At 39.8% G+C, this 23,472-nt stretch overlaps 1 protein-coding gene across 2 annotated transcripts in view; it reads right to left on the bottom strand.

Annotated features, from left to right (window-relative positions):
* Positions 1 to 218: 218 nt before the first annotated feature.
* The window catches only part of ormdl3 (ORMDL sphingolipid biosynthesis regulator 3), a 70,383-nt gene continuing 47,129 nt past the window's right edge, over positions 219 to 23,472 (bottom strand). The window contains exons 4-5 of one of the 2 annotated variants that reach the window (XM_082544970.1): positions 17,745 to 17,831; positions 219 to 1,272 (exon numbers count right to left, since the gene is read on the bottom strand). In XM_082544970.1, coding sequence (XP_082401096.1) covers positions 1,161 to 1,272; positions 17,745 to 17,831 — 199 coding nt within the window. In that variant the 3' untranslated portion in view covers positions 219 to 1,160. Of the gene's footprint in view, positions 1,273 to 2,465; positions 6,243 to 17,744; positions 17,832 to 23,472 lie in introns of those variants that run through there. The other variant, XM_082544971.1, reaches the window with a different exon arrangement.

The following is a 23,472-nucleotide window of genomic DNA, read 5'->3' as shown; positions in this document are numbered from 1 at the left end:
CAGTTTCTCAAAGCTTTCGTGGATTTGGGATGTCTTCATCGCTGTTTTGTTTTTATGCTGTAATAAATATTTTACCTTCTTAGATGTGTCCATGGAAAATATGACTTTTGCAATATGGTAATTAAAAAACAAAGCACAACAAAACAGAAGAACAATGAAAACAAAAACTAACAAGATTAAAAAGTTCAAAGTTTTTAATCTTAACCTTAATCTTCAATCCAAACTAGTAAGACACAGGAAAAAGGGGAAAACCCGAGAACAGTCCAAACGTCACACACAGTTTAATCAATAACTCAAGGAAAAAAACCAAGAGGAACACCAGGAAATCAAGAAATGCTGAAATGATTGACTATTAAAAACAAGACAATCTGACAAAGAACTGGAGAATGAAACATGCTAGTTGGTGATTAACTGACTGAACACAGGAGCATAACCACGACTAGGAAACAGATGTGAAAGACGATTCTATTGATCAGGAAGGTGACAATTAGTGAAAATTACCAAAGTAAAACTAGAACCAGTGATTACAACAAAACAAAAGAAAAACATGACACAAAATGTGAGTTCACAAACACAGGGGTGCCAAAACAATGTCTACAACTACGTTTTAAGTACAGTTTTCTGTTTGTATTCATTAAAAGGACTGATGTCTGTGACGCACATTTGAACTAACAGCTCTTTCATGAGTTTCACAGCACATTTTAAAACAAAAGTGCATTAACTGGGCTTCATAATCAGAAACCTGACCTCTAATGCAAGACGAGCAAGTACGTTGAGTACAGGGACATGTATGTTTCACATTTCTTTTAGCATGGCGCTATGACGTCTTGGAGTGCAATTACAGTCATTCATGTGTTGGCACAGAACTGCAAAGCAGTAAAGAACTGCAGCTCCGGAGATAATATTTCAGTCAGCATCTGTCTATAATCAAGATCGCCATCTGAGAGAAAAATTGATACTTTGAATCGACAGCAGGAACAAACATTTCAGAGACTGACAATAGAGAAGCCAGCAGTACAGTTTGTTTGTGATTTTCATATTGTACAGCACAGCTTGTGATGCACACACGTGAAGCTACACAAACAAATAAAGACATTCATGGCTACTCAGTAATGATCCCGATCCTGCTGAAGAGCGAGTCAGAACGCACAAACAACACTTTAAAGCACAAATTTTCTTGGAAAATCAATCACTTGATAATACCTGCAACTCAGCAAGATGTAAACATGACGGCACGCTTCAGGGAAAAGGTCTAAAGCACCAGCTGGAGCTCTGGAGAGTACAGTAAACACTTCAGATCAATCACTTTTTTCTTTTAGCATTTTCTTTATAAAGTTTTTAAGGAAGTTGAGGCATAACCTATGAAAAGGTCTGAATCCCTCTTGGCAAAAAAACAAAACAACAACAAAAAAAACTTGGAAATCAGCAGCAGAAGCAAGGAGATATTTACAGATTTGTAGAACAGAGAGATCACTTTGGTAAATGTTTTTGAAAGTTGATGGATGAGTTCACACCGTCTGTGACAGCTGGGTTATTTTGATATATTGTCACCGTTGAAGCCAACATGATTTCTTCCCTTTTCTAAGCAAATCAAAGGAATGTTTGATCCAAGCGCAACAATTCATCCAAAAATAAATGTTCTAATATTTCCATTAAACTAAACATTTTTAGCAAAGCTTTAAACAGTTTAAAATTCTTGGGGTCTTGCACCGCCGTGCAGCGTGGGGTTTTTAATCATAAGACCAAGTGATCCAACAGCGCTCGATGCCCCGTGTTGCACATTTCAGCCCTGCTGTAATCAGACACTCTGTATGTAACTGGGAGTTATGGCCTACAGGGGGTGGCATCCATAGAGTATGTCAGTAAATGTGTGCTTATGTCTCCATGGCGACACAGTTCATGGCAAACAGAGCAAGAGACAATCAAACGCTGCGGGCTGTGTTATTGTGCTGAGGGTATGAGGGCACAAAATTGCACTGAATTTAAATTGAGCCATTTTTTTTATCAGACTTCTGAAGCATCAACAAATTGCCTCTTCGCTATGACTCACTGCACCAGTGTGAATTCATGTGCACCTATTACAGCAGTAATGTTTAGCCTTGGCTTTACGCAATAGTTATCAGCTGTATTAGCACTGCAATTCAAAAGGAGGAAGAACATTTATCCATAGCAATAATAGAAGACATGAGGACAGATCCCCGCTAGTTCAGTGGAGATGAATGTATTTGATTTGCACTGCTGTTAATACTGTTAATACATTTTTATACGTTGTCTTGGTTACACTGGATTGTCCACAGTAGGGCTGAGAATCAAAGAGTAACTCAATGCAGTACAGTCCCATTATGATGCTATTACAATATCCTGCAAGCCAATCATCTCTGATGTACAATTGCACAACTGCACAGTTGCACAATATCTGTGCGACTGTAAAATAGGCAAAAAGAACCTGCTTTAAGAAAATATCAATATTTGGCGCCCGGGTATTGATGCTGTTATTGCAAGAGGAAATGATGCAATATTGATATTTGGTCCAATATTGCCCTTGTTTCCATTAGGATTGTTGGTTTAACAGTAAGTAGCAACAGCTTTGGAGACGATATTTCAGTCAGCATCTCTCTGTAATCAAAACCCCGGACAGACAAAAAGCGATGCTGTGAATCAGAAGCAGGAACAAAGATTTCAAAGCCTGATGTCGACGCCAGCAGCACTGTTTGTTTGGGATGTTTATATTATACGCGGCACAGTTTGCTTTTTGCTTTTGTGATGCAGCCATGTGAAGCTACACATACAAATAACTTTAGCAGCTTGTCCTTATTTCACCGTGTCGTTTCAGGTAATTTAACTTCCTCATTTTCTTCTTGCGCGTTTCTTTTTTTTTTTCACCCCACCTTTGCACTTTACCTTGATTATTTGCCAAGTGCCATCATGGCACGTCATGAAGTGGTCACCATGGTCAGAGAAACATTTGGGGAATCTATTTAGTGTATCTCTGTGATTGAAAGAATATAAACTTTCTTTGTTGTAACATTACTTCTTAGCAATAAATCTCATACCATCGTAAAGCTTTATATATCATATACCTTTAATTGATCACCTCATTCCTTTATTGTGAGTAACAAGGGAAAGTCTTAATATACACATTTTAATGTAAACAAGAATGTAATTATTGCAGTACCACTCCAGTCAAAAGGCAATTTACAATAATAGTAATACAAATACTGTATTAGAAATGCATTTTATTCTTCATCAAACCCTAAGTACTAATTTAGCCATCTGTTGATTTAGTATTGATTATGGCATTTCCATTTCCTTTTACCTTATGTTTTCTATTCTACCCTTAATATGAGATTTTATTGTTTTTAGCCTCATTTTGAGAAATAAAACTGTCTCCACCTCTATTGTCAGATGCAGACATCTCTGATCATCAAAAACAATAAATACATAGAAAATAATTTAAAACATAAGCGTGCGACAGTGAAATCAACAAATATCACATCAACCAAACAGTCCTTGAAACCCAGAGAACATTTTGGGTTGCATCCTACCACTTTTAACTTCACATTTTTTCAAGCTGCTATAGAAGCTTTTGTTCTTGCAGTCTTCTGCATTCTAATGTTCCTACTTGAAGAAACATAAAGCCTCAGCAATTCCTCTATCATCACCTTCCTTCTTCTGCCAACCCGAGTGTCGTATAATGCATGGTCTCAGTGCATGAGCATGTGACTGACAAGTGGGAAGAAAGTATGATAACACACAATCATGAGTATGGATGTTTGTGTAATTTCTGTATATCTACACCATGTGTGTGTCTGTGTGTATGTTTGTGTGTGAGCACAGAGACATGTTCAATACTTGTTTGCCTCTGCAATGCGTCAGGAACCCACATGCAAGCCCGGCTCCTGGCAGCACTTACAAGGCTTGTATGTTCTGCAAAACTGTGCCTCAAACACATGGCAGCCCTGTGCCTGGGAGCTGGCAACAATCTAATTCCCAATACTTTTGCCCATGCAAGCGTGTGTGTGTTTGTGTTAAAGAGAGACAGAGAGGGTTATTGTGTACTATTGGCAAATCCCTTTACTTTGTAGCTGTGATGAGTATATATGTATATACAGATCTGTGCCGTGGAACACAAACAGATGTCTTCTCTGCTAGAAGGTGGTGCGGTAGCCTCAGCATTAAAACCACTGGCAGGTCATTATATTGCGCAGCGCATTGTTCAGCTGGGAAACCTTGTTTGTTGGTATTTACTCAAGTGTAATTATGACAATTATGAAAATACATTTGGAGTTTTGTGCACTATTGCTTTGTATTATACTTATACACTTAGAACAAGCCTAAACATTATTTTTCAACAAAGCTCCCCCAATGGCAGCAGTTTCCCATAGTAGAACAACCTGCTCACGGCATCAGATCCCAAAGCACTGAGCCAGCCTTCAAACTAGCAAGTCTAAATCCAATCCAGCATGTGTTTGTTGTGCCAGGGACAATCCAATACAGGGAAATCCCAGCCCAAAGCACGCACCCAAAGGATCCTCTGCCAACATCACACTGCCCTGGACACTGCCAGAGAGCTCCTCTCCATGTCCCAGCTACTAAGAGCTGTTTTGGCATCACAACGAGACATAAAAACAATATTAGGGATTTTGGCTTTAATGTTAAGTACTGGTTTATGCATTTGTTCTATAAAAAAAAATCATATCAACATGTGCAGCCATGCTAAAATAGTGATATTTAAAAGTTATGTTTAGATGTTCACCAGTGAATAACAACCCAGCGTTCAATGATTAGAGTTAATGGAAACCACAATAATTCTGGTGGGAACAGTAGATTTGCTCAAACACTTCTGAGAGGGGATGGGGTGACCACTTCTGAGGACCAAAAATGTTTGCCCAAACTCTACGGCAATCTAATTTTTGTTGAGATACTTCAGTCCAGACTAAAGATGGTGACCAACCTACAGGCTGAGACACTGTGTCAGCAATGCTACAGTCACACTGGAGAAAGCTGTGGGTGGAGGCCGGAGCACAACCAAAATTACAGTGGCCATGTGCAATGAATTGTGATCTTGTTGCTTTTTCAATGGTTGCTGAAATTGAATAGTGTAAATGACCCACGGCAAACCCGATGATATTTACATGCTTTGAGGGCATAATCTTTCTTAACACTCACGGTTGCTGTGCACAATCACACAGCTGCAGCTTTTCAGCTCAGCCAAACACTCCAACAACAACCGACAGGACCTAGGGCAGGCTCTTTATGCCGTTGAGGTATGATTGCGGATGCCGCTCAGGTGCGTCTGCCTCCCCTGCAGCAGCACCGCAGACCACGCCCTTCAAGCTGGCAATTAGATGCAATCTGTTTGTGAGAATGTGATGACTGAATGTAGTAACTTGGCACAAATCTCAGATTTGTTGCCTTCTACATTTACAGTGCTCAGCCAAAGCACTCACAGATCTTACACAGAAAATCCCCCCACAAATAGTGACGTAGCTTCAGCACGATGACGATCTAGCTGCAAAATGGCACAGGTGCTCAGCAGCTTTGGTTTTATATAGAAATATTACCAACAAGCTCACAAGTCCAATCATGTTGGACATGAGATTTTATAATCGGAATAACTGCAATCGTAGCACAAGCTAAACAAAATGCCATGACTTCACAGCATAACACAACATTTTGTGACTTCCTGATAATACAGAAACAAATGGCTGTGTAAAGGCGATTGTCATGGTCCGCGGCCCGGCGTCTGAGGTGCTGATGGGATGCCCACTCCCGTGGGCGTGGCCGCTGACTCCACACCTGCATCCCATCCCAGGCGATCACCAGGTGGACCATTTAATCCTGCCCAGCCTGCTGCTCCACGCCAGTCCGTAATCGTCCTTCAGCGATCACTGCTCGGCGTGTTTTGAGTCACCAGCCTGTCCACCTGCCTGTCCAGAATTTGGATCACGATCAACCCCAGCCGCCTCGACCTTTCTGGAGCTTCTCCCCACGGACCCTCACCCCTCCCTCCGGTTCCCTTGGCCCCGCTATCATCCCTCCCACGGTCCCGCTCTCGGCGTTTCCTGCGCGATTCTTCTCCCGGTCCCTCGGTTTCTCTGGTTCCGTGCGTTTTCTCCCTTCTACTCTCCCGGGACACTCTCAGTTATAATAAAGTTTATTTTTTCTCTCGTACCGCTGTGTGTGTGTTCTGCTCCTGGGTCCAGCTTGTGTGTTGAACTTCGGTTCTTGACAGGCGATGTCTATGGCAGCTAGAACAGAATAATAAGTGCACGTCTTAAACTCCCTGTGGTGCGTTTATGTATTCATAGCACACACGGTAGCACAGACATACACACAGTCTACGTCACTCGTTATTCACACTAACACTCCCTTACACAGGGTTGCCGGCTGCTCGGATTTGACAGCAGAGGATCAAAGTGCTGCTCCATCAGCGTCTCTTTGAGGAAGGCACTGCAGGTGCAGAGGATTTACCACAGAGACAAGACCGATAAGTCCTCCCTGATATTCATAGTGCAAAATGAACAAAATGAGTACATGTCCTCCAAAGAAGACTTCCTGCATCCATGTTCACAGCAGCCTGGAAATTAATCATAAAAAATCCTCCCATTTTAGTCCTAAGCTGGCCTGGTGCTCATGTTTATGCACTACAGGTCAGTCCGCTCACCTCACAAACACAAATCTCATTATGCAAAGTACTTTTTTTTTTCTGAGGATAGCCAAGAACTTGACGAACCAATACGAAAAACAAAAAACCCCAAAACATGCTAAATAATGGTTACAAGCTTAGCATAATGAATTTTAAATGACCTTAAAAAGGAATGCAGTAAAACTGTGCTTGTGGTAAGAAATGTGGTAACTAAAGTGAATATAAAAGCCTTTAGATATTCCTGAAATATAACAGACTATTTTGAAAAATATGTTAAATTCCTATAACTTTCCTTTAAAAAAAACAAATGTCAAATTTCACTACAGCCAATGTCTATTTGCAGACAAATCAGTGGTTTCCATGCAAACTATGGATGACAACATCCCCCTGCAGGGGACCAAAGAAATCACAAAGAAGTTTTTGATGGGACACCTCTCCGATTTCATCCAGCAGCACCCAGAAACCAGCTGGGGAAGACACATTTTTCCCAGTGACCGGAAGTTCACTGTTCATATACCACACAGGAATATGCTCATCACACATCGCATTGAAGCTGACTGTTAGCAGTCGTTTCAGTAGAGAAAAGTTCCCTTGCTCACTCTGGGAGGGTTAGTGGAAAAGTACGAGCAGTCATCGAGCAAAAACGGGAGCTGGAAGCATGTAAATATAATAATAACCACTGCAGCCAAGAAGAGTGCCTGACGAGCCCAGTTGTAAGTAAGCTATTAAGACTCGACTGTACACTGTGTTCGTGTTTTCCTCCGAAAACATTAAGTTCGGTTGGAGCAGCCTTTTGACGCCTCTCTCTGTCTCTCGCAAGCAAAGTTGACCCGCACAACAAAGTAAAGCTATTTTTCCGACACGGACCCCGCCGTATTAGTCAGAGGTCCCTTTACTACTGTTCGGAGCTGCGGCCCTTCAGTAATAGTAATAAATCACACAGCAATAGTACATTCACGTTGTTGTAAAAAGCATGATAATATATTAAGTAATCCAAAGTATTCAGAATACGTTACTGTCATTGAGTAACGTAACGAAATACGTTACAGAATACATTTTGGGGCATGTATTCTGTAATCTGTAATGGAATACATTTTAAAAGTAACCTTCCCAACACTGTTCATCACCAAACCAATTTTCATTTGTGCTAGCATGACAAAACCCTCTAGTGTTTTCCTTACCATCATTTTAAATACTTCAACCTTTGAGAAGTGGAAGGAGATTTTGCAAAAACATCTGTTGTGTCGTCTCAGCATCAAATTAAACTTCTTTTAAAACTCTCTCTTCACAAGAACACAAGTAACCAGCACAGCAAGAATGCTGCAACATAAGTGGATTTCTGTAAGTAACAATGAAGCTGTTACTATCTCACAGCGAGCCCCCAGGCTGAGGGCTGCTACTGGCTCGATGAGTGTCTAAGGCCTAGGACTTCAACATATGAGCCCTGAGTGAGACGAGCTTATGTTAAAGTGGACTTTATTGGATCTAAAAGTATCTTTCTGGTGCTGAAAGTTCTGTTCCTCATTAGGTAAAAAAGTATAATGCATGTATCAGTCCTTCAATCTGTGAATCACTGAAGAGGATCAAATCAGAACCTGGCCCGTGCTGAATTTTTTTGGGCCAATACATTTTCTTTCCAGGAATAAAAATACAGATACAGCCAAAATTTGGAGCCAGTGAGATAAAATTTTGCACACATGTTTTAAGAATCTGTCACACAAACGTAAACAACTTTCTGGCATCAGTGAAGGATTACATGTAGAGATATAAAACAATAAAACTGATTTAAACCTCAGAACAACTTTGGGAAGAGCCCCAAGATAATAAAATCATGCCAAAAAAATTGAAATGGCAGAGGGATGCCAGACCAAACACAGACTTGATTTAATGTTGTTCTTTTAACTCGACTTTATATTAAGTTAACGTATAATTAAAAACTACTCAACAAAAGCAGTCTCAGTTTAGGTTTTGTGCCTCAGAGTTTTTCCAGCTACTCTCTGGTTTCAGATTTTTGAGACCCAATCAAACAGCACTGATTTCCACATAAAATCCATTTATTTCACAAAAAACACGAGCGCTTTAGAATAAAAGGCTTCCATCTTTTATGTAAAGGAGAGTTGAAACATTTTGCCATTCATTTTACTAGCATGCTAATTTATTTTAAACAAAACAGTATATAAGTTATAAAATATATGGGAATGGATGGAGATGTTTTGATGTTGCTGGATCTGACCTCTGCTTTTGACACTGTTGATCATCTTATTTTGTTAGATAGATTAAACCACTGGGTGGGTGTATCGGGTACCGCATTGGAATGGTTTAAATCCTATTTGTCAAATCGATCTTTCTCTGTGGCTACCTCTAAGTTTAGATCCTCCGTTAGCTCTCTTGCCTATGGGGTGCCTCAGGGCTCTGTCTTGGGACCATTACTGTTTTTGTTGTATTTACTCCCTCTTCTGCAACTTCTTAGCTCTTACTCTGATATTTCATATCGTTGTTATGCAGATGATATTCAGCTATATATCTCTTTTAGGCCACCTGATGTTTCTAAGCTCCAAATCTTGCAGTCCTGCTTAGATTCCGTTAGAGATTGGCTGGCTGGTAATTACCTTCAACTAAATGCTGATAAAACGGAAGTCATTGTCTTTGCTCCTGAGAAATGTGTTCCCCTCGTGGTTAAAAATCTAGGCCCTCTTGCTTCTTATATTAAATCCTCCATTAGGAACCTTGGTGTTACATTTGATCCAGCTCTGACGCTGGACACACACGTTAAATCTTTGGTTCACTCTTGTTTTTACCATTTAAGAAATATTGCTAAGCTGAGTCCCATTGTGTCACGTTCTGAATTGGAAATGATTATTCATGCTTTTGTTTCATCTCACTTAGACTATTGTAATTCCTTGTGGGGCGATCGTGGCTCAAGAGTTGGGAGTTCGCCTTGTAATCGGAAGGTTGCCGGTTCGAGCCCTGGCTTGGACAGTCTCGGTCGTTGTGTCCTTGGGCAAGACACTTCACCTGTTGCCTACTGGTGGTGGTCAGAGGTGACGCCAGTGTCCGGCAGCCTCGCCTCTGTCAGTGCGCCCCAGGGTGGCTGTGGCTACAATGTAGCTGCCATCACCAATGTGTGTGTGAATGGGTGGATGACTGGATATGTAAAGCGCTTTGGGGTCCTTAGGGACTAGTAAAGTGCTATATAAATACAGGCCATTTACCATTTGTTTACTTGCTTAAGTAATCCCTCCCTGGAACAACTGCAGGGCGTTGAGAATGCTGCTGCTAGGCTTCTGACAAAGCATCACAAATACTCTCATGCCACTCCCCTGCTGATTCAGCTGCATGTAGCTCCAACTTACTTAAGTGATCTTCTTCTTTCTTATCACCCCAGCAGGTCCCTGAGGTCTTGTGACCAGGGGTTGCTGGTTGTCCCGCATACAAGGTTAAAAACAAAAGGTGACAGAGCATTTGTATCAGTGGCTCCCAGACTCTGGAACTCGCTCCCTTTGAGTTTGAGATCTGTGGACTCAGTCATGTCTTTTAAAAAGCAGTTAAAAACCTCTGTTTAAACTCACTTTTGGTTGATTTTGTTTTGTTTTAGATTTTAATGTCTGTTTTCTGCCTCTGTAAAGCACTTTGTGATTTTATCTTGAAAGGTGCTATATAAATACAATTTTACTTACTTTACTTACTATTGGGATTTTTACGCATTTTAAGATTATTATTATTATTATTATTATTATTATTATTATTATTATTATTATTATTATTAAATTATTATGTTATTATAGAAAGACACAAACCATGTACTATGTTACAAATTCAAACTTAAAGCTATTAGATTTCTTGTCATGCTGCGTACTTTGAATCACAGATGCCATGCAGCCCATCTACGACCTGAAGCCAAAACAAACACAGGCTGTTCTGCGCCATCATTAAGTTTACTGTGCACCCATTTCTCTACAGATGCCTCTGATTGCACTCAAGCTTGAGAAAACAAGACTCAAAAAGCAGTGGTGGAAACACTGTAGAGGTAAAATGTGAGCTTTAATTTCTGAGGCGTGTTGCTGCCAAATCAAAATTTCTTTTTTGTTGGGATATGTTCCTTTGTTTAGGTCTCAGTGGTTCCAGCTGAGATCTAATTTATTACCATCAGATACACCATTCACACTTTGGGGTAGGGGGAACATACAGCAGGGCGAATGCCAAATAAAAGAATTCTACAGCACAGTCGGAGGGCGATCAGCTTCTAATCTGATTGTGTCCATATTTTTACACGATTCTCATTTGCATCGGTTATTAACAAACCAGAGTGACTGGACTAATCAAAGTGCTGCACCCATGAAATCCTTGTTTGCTTGCATGCCTGTGCAGGCCGTAATTCACATTCAAAACCACAAGAAAATAAAAGCAGCGTAGAGAACATACAGGCTTTACTGACATGACAATTTGGCCTCCGCAGACTGCCAGGAAAATAAAAAAGATCAGAGAGTCAAAGCAGACAGGGAGCCCAGAGTGCCAGCAGGTCATGCCTGTGCACAGTATGATGCAGTCAGGCCCGTTGTGCACATCTAATCTTCTTTTGCTCGCTCATGCGTTTGCCTTTTTTTTTCTTTTCTTACTCCATGCCGTCGTCTTTTTCACCTTTTCTTGGACTAAAAAGTTTTTTTTTTCCAAAAAGATAAATTGTGTTCTACTGTAAATCGATATAGAATAAAATACAATATTTCTGATTGAATTATAGTAGAATGACAACAAAAAACTTCAGAAATAATAAAATATGGTTGGGAAAATAGACTGAATTTTAAGAATGCGAACACTAAGGATATAGTGTAATTGAAACTTTAAATGAATAATGAAAAACAAAAGCATTTGTCCATTTTGCCACAAAATCTGGTGGCAGCGGATGAGCTATATAATCTCCCCAGTGAACTGAGATTCTACTCTGCGTTTTCCTCCAACTGGTTGTGCCAGGATGACCTCAATGGAGAAATCCAGGAGGCATCCTAATCCAATGCTCAAACCACACCATGAACCCCCAAAAGGTTGATTCTGTTCATCTGGACGCAGCTTTTTTAGTGGGAGAAACGTTTCGTCACTCATCCAAGGGACTTCTTCAGTCTCACCTGACTACAGGTTTCCCCAGCCTTATAAAATGCTGAAGAAGACCCTTGGATGAGTGACAAAACGTTTCTCCCACTGATAACGCTGCGTCCATATGAACAGAATCAACCTTTTGGGATTTACTTACCTGGATGATTGAGCATGCATCAAGACACATCATGAACCTTTAGCCATGAAGCAGCTACTATACTCAAGCTCCTTCCAAAGTTTGGCCAAGCCACCTTCTGCTAAGTGACGGGCTATCTCTGTGACCTCATTCTTTTGGTCACTGCCCATTTCATGATCATAGGTGAGGGCTGGAATGGAAAATGACAGGTAAGTCAAAGGTTTTGCCTTTCAGTTCAGCTTTCCCTTCAACAGCAAAGTCAGTACAACGCTCTGAGGTCAAATCAATCTCACGATCACTCCCATTCCTTGTGGACAAAGATGGTTACATTTTCCTGTAAACCCAGTGTCAGCAATCCGGTAGAAAACAAAGGCCTCAGACTTTGAGGTGCTGACTCTTTACAGTCTCACACTGCAAACTGCCCCTGTGTGAATTAAAGGTCATGTCATTTAATGAAGCCAACAGAACCACATTATCTGCACAAATTAGACGCAACTCTGAGAGTGCCAAAACCAACACCTTCCTCCCCTGGCTATGCCTTGAGATTTGGGGGGCATAAAACAAGCCACATACTAGAACTCTGCAACACAGAAGCATACTCACTGGGATGATACTCTGTATTATGATGTATGCCAAAATATACATGGCTGGAGGGTAATATAGCAGTGTTCAGTGGTTATTCTTTTAGAAGAACACTTTTGGGGGACGCTATGAGGTTCACCAAAGTAGACACCTTGAGATCCTGTGTAATGTCTATCAAAGACAGGCTGGGCAAACCCTGGGTTTGTCTGTTTTTTGGTAATCCAGTAAGTCTAATGACTGAAAAACATGCACTGATTTAAAATACAATAAAAAGGAAAGTGTAAATAATTTAAGTAGTCCTAAACAAGATTTTCCAACTCTGTGTTTCCATTATAGATAAACCTGCACATACAGTGTGACGTAAACGCTTCTGATATCTCAGACGCCGGCGCCTGGCACAGCTTCTATTCTAAGACGTAACCCTACAGCATCCCACTGCATCTACACCTCCAATGAAAAGTCAGTCAGCCAAAGGCAAAAACAAGCCTTATTCTCCCCTAGCACATACTGTAAATTAACCTCCCTCACATCTTTCCATTCCTCTCTGTCAGCAGCTCTCCCCTGCAATGCAGACAATTTTGAAGGCTAGCACTGATGCACTGGAGCAGGTCCAGTAAGTGATTAGGGGAGTGAGTGAGAGTACTAGGATGGCTAATGTCCAACTGTAAATTATCTTGAAGAGACAGATAGTGAGAGAGAGAAACAAACAAGGAGGAGAGAGGGTCAAACAAAGACAAAAGGATAAAAGCATGTGGTTATGGTAGAAGCAGTCACAAAGAGTTATCTACTGTAGATTAGTGTGGAAAAAGTATCAAGTATTGAAGTAGGGTTCAGAGACTTGTGGCGCCGCAGTTTTCATTCAGCAAGAACAATGCTACTGATAAATAAAATGCTAAATAGCAAATGATAAGCTTGTAACAATCAAATGGTGATCCATTAGACTTCAAATACGTCTTATCTGTAGGACTAAAGCTTAAAGAATTGCAGATATTGACTAAATGAAATTAATTTATTGCACCAAAACTGGAGGATGGGGTGTTAGTAGAAATGTGAGATAATTCATTTTATTACATCATAGTTAACTGGATATTTTTGTCAGTTTTGGACTGCTAATCAGATAAAACATGTTTTGGTCTACAGGAGATCTATGTTGGCACAGTATTTGTATGTTTTATAGAACAAATGACTAATTAGTTAATGTCAAAAAAGGTAGTTACTGACAGCCCAAAGGATAAAAGCGTTGTGTCTCTGTCACACCAGAGTAAAAAACAAAGGATGGAAACCCCCTTGCAAAAAAAAAAAAAAAAAAAAAAAATCAATGGTTGCCTGGTAATTCTATTGAATTAATGGTTGGGCATTGTACAGCTACAAGCATTTCACCCCCATGTCATACTGTGTATGGTTGTGTGTGTGTGACAAATAAAATTTGAATTTGAATTTGAATTTATTGCTGGTCGAAATCAATTGCAAGCAGTAGCAGTAACCAGCTGCTCATCCAGAGGTTGTGAGTGTTGCACCCTCAACCTCTGGGCAGCTGGGTTGCATAGTGGGAAGCAACCAGCTCCCAAACAACTGCAATAGAACTGACTGGGATCACAGTTAATAATTGCAATCTAATTTATGAATGCATAAAGATTGCCAACACTCAGCAGTCAGTCTGCACCAAGAACTGTAAATCATCTCTAATCCACCTCTACTCACCTTTTTTTGCTAAATGTATATTCTGATCTGCTATGTCGTACAGTAACTAACTATGTCACTATTATGAGTATCAATATATCAATGAGGTTCTGCCTGGATTCTGTAAGTGAGTAGTGTTTACTATGAATTTCTGTGTGTAGAAACAGATTAGCAATTTTCACAAAAGTAACAATCACCATATTATCGCAATTAGATTTCATGTAATTGCCAAGTGGACCCCAGTCAATCACAAACCGATAGCAGACTGATTCTTGAAGACTTTGAAGATGGTTGGTCCCTATTTTTAAAGCAGCAATTTCAAAGGCAACAAGACTGCAGGTTCATTGCAAATGGTCACAGTAATTTTTGTTGTGCTGAGGTCTCCAACCACTATTTTCCTAGTGTAAGGATATCATAATAAAATGTTGACGTTATGAGTTTTCTTTCTTTTTTTTTTTAGTTTTTGTTGTTTATCAAAACTGAGACAGACAAAGCTAATATCAGCTGGTCCAAAATTATATTTCTATGGTGCTGGTGCTCCCCATTAATTAAAAACAGCATCACACTCTTCATCCTTCACCTTCAATAACTGTTGTTTCTTGAACAAAACCCACACTGGTATTTGCAGCTGGCTTATATTAGTTTTCTTGGCACTATGAGGTTTATGGATGATTCTTCAAAGCTTCACTGACCTGCAGTCCCACACAGAAACCTTGTGTTTTTATTGCATATCACAAAGTGAGATGTGTCAGACATCATTGTCTGCTTTTGACTACTAATGTTCCTCCATTGCACACACTTTTATGTGAATAAAAGCAGAGAGGAGGAATCACAGAAAAACTGGAAGACAGTTTAGGAAAAAAGGGGGAAAAAATGGGCATATTTTACATGGCAACAAAGACGAGATCAGTTGACATCATAACCAAACTTCTCCAGTTGACACCATATATTCAAGGAATTATTTTTTGTTGATGTTTTCTGGACATTTCATGTTTTGTGCAGTATCTATCAAAACCCCATACATTTTTACTAAAAATGAATAGTTCAGGTTATAAATTTAAAGTAAGAGCAGGTAATGTCCCTACACACATCCCTAACATAAAAATGAGGTGATAATGTGCAATAATCCCCCCAGTGTGATAAAAGGGGACAGAGATAGCTCAGTAGGTAGAGTGGTGGCCCCATAATTGGAGGTCAGGTGTTCGAATCCACTGAACAGCCTCTCTGAGCAAGGTACTGTCCCTACACACTGCTCCCCGGGTGCCCAATGGCTGCCCACTGCTTCACTGAGTGAATGGGTTAAATGCAGAGAAGAATTTCCCCACAGGGATCAATAAAGTATACATTATTATTATTAAAATACAATTGTAAATGGGTTTCTTGGACATTTTCATATGACTAATCTGAAAGAAGGCATGCTATGAAAGTATATCCTGATATGAAACTGCTTCTTTGCATGTAAAAAAAAGAAAGAAAGAAAGAAAAGCAACCTAACTTTTAATCATATTAGAATAAAATTTGAAGTGAGAAAATATTTTATAAGACCCAAACTCCAGCCAGTTTACTTTGGCTCAAGAGCAGATGCTACATGCAAACGTTGTCAGAGGACAAAGGACAGAAAAGCAGCAACCAGCTGGTCAACCTGTGGACTACTTGTTGGTTTCCTCTACTGCTTGCAATTGATTTCTACCAGCGAAAAAAAATTCAATGCAATTACCAGGCAACCATTGATTTTTTTGGCTTTGTATTCAAAGTCAGATATCATCATGGTCTTTGAATACTTAAAACATATGCAAGCATTCTCTTATAATATAAACCTTTTCCTTTGCTTTTTACATTTGAAGTGAAGCTTTGTAAAATAGCTCTACAGTATATCTCAGAGTGGACCAGTGTATAAAAAATATATGCCTGCAGGCTGGCTTTCAGCTCTGATTGTGAAAAATCTGGTTTTGTCTGTCAGTCTTTTATGGCAGACAGCTCTACATGCGACCTGTGAACCATGCTGTGGTGAATGAGTACAATCAGAGACCAAAGTACGTTAAAATGGGACACAAAGAAAGCTAATTGATATAAGGCATTATATGGTGCCTGCATTGTATTCTTAAGCTGTCACTCTTCAGCAACAAAATGGACTTTAAAAACTAACATTTTTAAAAATGCAGCACACACCTGCAGAGTCTGATGAATGTGAAATCACCCACAATCATTTTTTTTCCTTTCTAAGCCTGAACACTTGTGGCTCCTGAGGTCGTATCATGGAGGTGCTATAATGTCTGCTATAAATGTCACCTTACATGATGTCCTGCTCTGGAAAACGACGAGGTCATTGCAAAGATTCTCTCATCTTATTTTCCTATAATTCAGCAAAGCATCTTCATATGTGTCCAGGCTTTAAGTGGCAACAACTCCCATGTACTTTGCATTGGTGACCATCGGCCCATTAACTGTTCTCACCATAAAAGGCCGATTTGGATTTATGTCACTTAAGAGCAAACATCTGGTGTAAGCTCAAGAAACTACAAGCGTCTTTATTCCCATCTGTCCATTTTGTACCAGTGGCATGTAAGTAATGTATGTGAACTTCACCACTGTGCTGGTGCGTGTCCTTTTGGGGGGGGGGGGGGGGAAGGATCTCAGTAGCTGTTTAGTGTTTAGTGGTAATTGAGAGGCTAAGTGGCTGAGTACATCCTGCCAAATCAGCAAAAGTACAGGAAGGAGGTCTGGCTCCAGGGGCCAGTGGCTATAATTCCCCCTTCTACTTATTAAATATTAAACATCCATCTATATTATTGTCAACTGAAGGCAAAAAATGTGGCCAAATTACAGGAACAGACGAAAGCTCAGTTCCAGTTTTACACTGATAGAGTCCATCAATCCACTATGAAAGATCTAAAAGCTCTCCACCCCTGGTATCTAAACCTATTTTTAAAAAAACAAACAAAAAAGGTAAGCTGTAAATTTCTGGGCCAAAAGCCATAACTATTATTAAATTAGCCAGTGCACCGCTCATTGCTATGTTCTTGCACAGCTCTGGAGCACTTTCGGTGCTGCTTCTATTTTTAGCTCATCATGGTCCTCAAATGTGCTCAAAGAGAAATGCCAACAGTCTTAAAGTTACCCAACTTTAGTGTTATCACAGCTGATAAGTCCATATTCTCAGAGTGTGCATATACTGTAAGCTGGATCTTGTATAGTGAAATCTAACAGATGATCTGGGAGAATTTCTGGGAATGTTGGCCCATTTCCAGACAGAGAAGTCTGCTCTAAAGTCCAGCCATGGTGTGCTTTATGCACCTTTGACACTTTGCAGTCCACATGAAGTTCTAAGGTCTGTGGTGACTGGCACTGGAGGAAGTTGGACATTATACATAATTTTAATGTGGGCTACTATTTCATGACTGAGTTGCTATCATTCCCAATTACTTCCACTTTGTTATAATACCACTAACTATTGACTGTGGAACAGTTGGTAGTAATTTCACGACTGAACTTGTTGCATAGGTGGCGTCCTATCACAATACCTTGCTGGAGTTCACCGAGCTCCAGAGAGAGACGCATTCATGTCTGTAGAAGCAGTCTCCATGCCCAGTGCTGAGTTTTATACATAACCTGTGATTATGGAAGTGACTGGAACTCTTGAGCTCAATGGTCCGGATGGGTGAATATTGCTGGGAACACAGTGTACCTAGGTCTTTCCTAAAAAAGAAATAAAAAAGGGAATAAGTAAAGGAGAAGTAAACCACTGAGACATGGCTTAGTGACTCATTTACATGAATTAACATCTTGTGAAGAAAAAAAAAAAATAAACATCAAAAAGATTTTATCTATAACAGCTTACTGAGGTAGAAACAAAAGTCGCATCTTCTATGCGATATGGAAGGATTATATCACAGTTATAACATTAACTGCTTATTTTATATTACATGTAAACTGTATCTACTCATGACACCAGGAGCATGTATCCTTTCTGTTCCCTTATAGTTTGTAGACATAGTTTTTTAAATTTAATTTGTTTGTTTCTTATGAATATCACATGAAAATTAATGAAATCCAGTCGCTTAGTGTGCTCATGTGTGCATTGATTAGACTGCTGATCTATACTCATGTAGTGCATCATTTATGTCCACCTACTGACTCTGAAATTCTGCATGTAAAGGTCACTTGGATAATTCCTTAGATTCCTGAAAACAAGAGATTAAATACCAAAAAATATTGATTCTATTGAAAATATTTAACATTAAATATTGTAAAATCATCTTTAAAAGAGCATATCTTCAATTATTTAATTTTATAATCGCCTCTGTCAGTGCGCCCCAGGGTGGCTGTGGCTACAATGTAGCTTGCCATCACCAGTGTGTGAATGTGTGTGTGAATGGGTGGATGACTGGATATGTAAAGCGCTTTGGGGTCCTTAGGGACTAGTAAAGCGCTATATAAATACAGGCCATTTACCATTTACCATTTAATTTAATAATAATAAAAAGAAAAACAGACATATTTGCATGAGGGAAAATGTCAGTAGATCAGAAATGAAATGCCAGGCCATTTTCATTAACTTTTGTCCCCATTTTGCTGCTCAGGTTGACCTTCAGCAGGTCCTCTTGACATGTCTGCACGCCTAAATGCACTGAGTTGCTGGCTGATTAGATATTTGTGTTAATGTGTAGTTGAATCTGATTATAGTGTCCAGCAAATTCAAGTTTTTTTTAGATGATTTCTTATGTCTAACTTATGTAAATGATGCATTAAATGTAAATGAGTTGAAGGTAGAGCCAGAATGATTTATTAACAGACTGATATTATTATATGGGTGATTATTAGCTACATGGAGATGGAGCCATAACTGCATCTATAACAACAAAACAATAAAAAAGAGAAAGTAGAAACACCCTTCAACCAGTCGGCATAAATGAGTAAACAAATAACTGAACAAATTTCAGGGAAATCTGTTTAAGTTTCATGTGTCTGAAAGAAAAAAATATCAGCAGATAAAGAAAATGATGGATTTTGAAATGACCAAACATCGCTACGTGTATCAGTCTTAAGCAATCTTAATCAGTTGGGCTTTGCTTAGAGGATAATTGTGGATTACAACGGAGAGCAGTGCATGTTGGCTTACATCTGTTTCCAATAAAGTGCTGCCTTTATTCAGCACCAATGCTGAAATTGGATGGAGAAACAAACAAAGCGCTGTGCTGATTCACTTTTCATTATTCAATCTTATCATTAAGACTTTTGTTTTTTTGGAAGATTTACAAGATTTCTACAACTTTAAGGCTCTAAAAATGTTTTAAAAACTTTATTTTTCATGTTATTATTCAATAGCTATACCCTTTTCCACTATCATGTAATTATTTCCACTTTCTTTCTTGTATTAACTCTTTTTCGACCTTGAGGACTTTTAGGTGGGTCAGTCTGTTCGATTGAACCGCCTGTCTATATAAGTACTTTCTTTTGGATGCTATACTATCTGCTTTCACAGGACAGACTGTCTTTATCTAGGCCCCTTCCAAGGGCCTCAGCTAATCTGAGCATCTTAAAAATCTTATGTGACATCTCCTACACTTTGTCTCCTTGCATGATCACAAAATTAAACAGCTTCACTGCCATTACAGACAATTTTGCTAATGCTCTCCAGATGAGCAGCAAAACATTAGAGAGCGAGAGAGAGAAAGCTACAAGGAAGAAAGCAGCTGTAAAAAGAAAACTGGAGACACAATCTTCCATTTATGTCCAACACTAACATTGTCTAACTGCTCCTCACTATCGTTATTACACGGTACAGTAAAGAGTCTCAGTAAATCTAATGCCAGCTGCATTCTCACAGAGGCAAAGTAACTATCACGAAATAATTGCACCATTTATTTGCCATGTCAACAAACAAAGGGCAACACGTTGCATTGTGGGAACCTGGCAACTGTTCTCTTTGCTCTGGGCTTGTTGTGTGACTGAATAAATATGATAAGAAAAGGTACAAACGAGAAGCGACGAATGTTTTTTTGTTTTTTTTGTGAGGCAATATTTAAAAGGTTGAACAGATATGATATAAAAATATACAAATTAATACATGCTCTGTATTCATTATCATTATCATGTGGAGAAATGTCTGTACATTTACACAGTAGTGGCTGAATCATTATTTACTGTTCCAAGGCTACAACATGGGAGGTATACAGTTAAGCCTTGTACTGATATTTGGGTTTTTTCAGCTCATTGTTTAGTTTTAAATACTTGTCATCTGTGTTCAGCTCCTCCCCAAATAGGCGTGGCTTCTTCAGGCTCAGGTTAGCACACCTGTGTCTCATTATCATTTATCCTCAGCATTTAACTCCGGCTCACCAGTCTCATTAGAGTTGCTCAGACTGTTTTGTATCTTGTTACCTTTTCTAAAGATATAAACATAGCTAAACCTCCCTTGTTCTGCCTCACCAGCATGTATGTGCCATTTGTTGTTCACCTACTGGATGAAACACAGCTCCAAAAATAAAGAATAACTGGTTAATCTAAGCCTTGAAGCCTCTGGGGACCTTAGTTCATTGTATTCAAGACTGGAAAAAATGAAGATTGCAAACTTTTACGAACCTCTGTAATTATGAGCCACAGCCGGTCTACCTCCTGTAGAGTGCGCGGTAGACTAATTGGGAGGTCCATGGCTCAATCCCTGGCTCCTCCAACTTGCATGTTGAAAGCCAATATACTGAACACTGGGGTGCATCTGTTTGAGTGTGTGAACGTTGGGTTAAAAGTGCTCCGGCATAGAAAAAAGCATGTATGAATTGGTGAACAAGTGTGTGTAGATGAGGCTTGTAGTGAGAAAGCAGTCGGAGTAGAAAAACGCTCTGTAAGTACTAATCCATGCAATACTCACCTTGTGTTTCAATAAACCTGTTGAACCTTTAGCTCAGGGGTCCCCAATCCCAATCCACGAGGGCCGGTGTCCCTGCAGGTTTTAGATGTGTCCTTGATCCATCACAGCTGATTTAAATGGATAAATTACCTTCTCAACATGTCTTGAAGTTCTCCAGAGGCCTGGTAATAAACTAATCATGTGATTCAGGTGTGTTGACCCAGGGTGAGATTTAAAACCTGCAGGACACCGGCCCTCGTGGACTGAGATTGGGTACCCCGCTTTAGCTTAACCTTTTTGCTAACAAAAAATGTTGGACCCACACTGTACCATAAAAGCAGATGGGTCCAAAGTTAATGCCACTTCGACAGCCACGCTGTCAGTGGCTACCGAAGGGATTGCCACAAGAAATGTACCACTGATTAGTAGTCAGTGGATTTACTGCTATTTTCTTCCCACAGAAATTACTTCAACTTCTAATAATCAGTTTTGAAATCTGCTGACGTTTTGCAAAAGCAAATAACTATTCTCTCAATGAGTTGAGTTTATGAGTTGGCAAAATGAGTGCCAAAAGTAAACGATGGTCTGATTATGTCAATATTGTGTTTAGAGCATGCCCCATTGCACCCAAGTTACAAAAAACTCCCCAAGGTTAAGCACATACTGCTGGTTTCACCAGAGGTTTTTATTTGGCTATAAAGTTTTTGGCCTGTAACTTCTTATTATAGCTCAACCTCTGCCTGTCACATATACTGTATGTCTAAGTAACTAAGATGATTAAAAATTAATCATTTCCAGCAGTATGGAGAGGTTAAACCTCAGTATGATCTCAGTAAAAAACTGTTGTAGAACATGCTGGCAAAGAAATGCAGCTTAATCGTAGCCAAATGAAAAATTAACATCTTTATTGAAATGCTGATGAATGTTGGGTCGTCTTATAATAAATGAATTAATATAGTTATTTGCATAATTGCATGTTTTTTTTCTCTACTGCTTCTTCATGCGATAATTATACAACATTTTACAACTTGTCCCTCTTTGACACATACACATGAAACTGTGTATGTGTGAAGCTCCATGCCAGGAGCTGGTGTACCCGGTGATGAATATACTGGATGTTTGCGCTCAAAGACAATTCAAAATGTGGACAAGAGGAGCCATAAAATTAAGTTTAAATCACCCACTCTCATTCTCTTATTCTCATTCTGTCACATTTTAGTTAATGGACTCAGGCGCAGACCGGGAATCCTTACAGAGTTAACAATCAGTTTATTCACACAACGACACCAGGTGATACTATTTACAACGTGCTGGAGGGAGGGGAGGGGGGGTCCGGGGTTTGTGAGGGGAAAGATGGGAATCAGACGCACTCCAAAGGCTCTCTCTTCACTCCCCACAATGGGGACACACAAATCCACTCACTAATGGTTGAGAGACTGACGCTGATAGCTCAACGATCCAGCGACGAGTGACACAGCGCTGCCGTCTTAAATCGGCCTTGCGATCATCCTGATAGGCACCAGGTGTGTGGGCCAGGGGCGGGAGCCCAAAACGAGCACCGCCCCGGCGGGGGGGGGGGGGAGAGAGAGAGAGAGAGAGAGAGAGAGATACAGGATCAGCTAGTGAGGCACAGGGACCATAAATGGCCTGTATTTATATAGCGCTTTACTAGTCCCTAAGGACCCCAAAGCGCTTTACATATCCAGTCATCCACCCATTCACACACAGCCACCCTGGGGCGCACTGACCATGCGCAATGACCATGACACATTCCCCACGCTCAGAGTTAACTTTTTTCCTTTTGACATTTACATTTGACACGTCAGTAATAACATTATAAAATAAAACATTTACTTTCCAGAAGTATTCTATAATAATTCAAAGCAGTTTGCACTAATGAAGCTTTTGCATGTCAGTAACGGATCAGAAAACTGTGTGATTGCCTTTGAGGGTCTTTCATTGTAAGGAATTTTGTATATATAGGATGTTATTGTTCATAAATAGTCACACTGAAATGTTCCACACACCCAACTGTGTGGAGCATTGCAGTGTGACTATTTATGAATGCGCAAAAGAAGACACACACAACGCGCTCTGTTTAGACCCAGACCAAACAGTATTGTTTGACTGTTTTGGACTTTATGTTTCCCAATTTTGCTTGAAGTTATAAAGTTATTTTGTTATTTACATATGGCCTAATAATGATCCTTATTGCTGTTTTAGAGAGGAGCGGTGCTTCAAAGGATAGTTGCAGATTTCTGTAGGAATCTGCAGATTATACAGTACAAATAAAATGTGTGCGTTTCTCCAACGTTGTCTTCCCAACAGTTTCACTAACATCTTCACTGGATGGCCAGGAAGATTTCACGATGTCTTCTAGGACGCTTCTCCTGCGCTGATAATTAGCGTCTGTCTTGTGTCAGTGACGTAAAAGACTGATTTAATGTGACGTGACCATTCAAACAGCAGTCGCTTTCTAAAACATCAGAT

Source organism: Aulonocara stuartgranti (genome assembly GCF_965226115.1).
Source record: "Aulonocara stuartgranti genome assembly, chromosome: 8".
NCBI classification, from domain to species: Eukaryota; Metazoa; Chordata; class Actinopteri; order Cichliformes; family Cichlidae; genus Aulonocara; species Aulonocara stuartgranti.
Note: the sequence above shows the minus strand (reverse complement) of the source record. Positions and strands in the feature narration are given on the sequence as shown.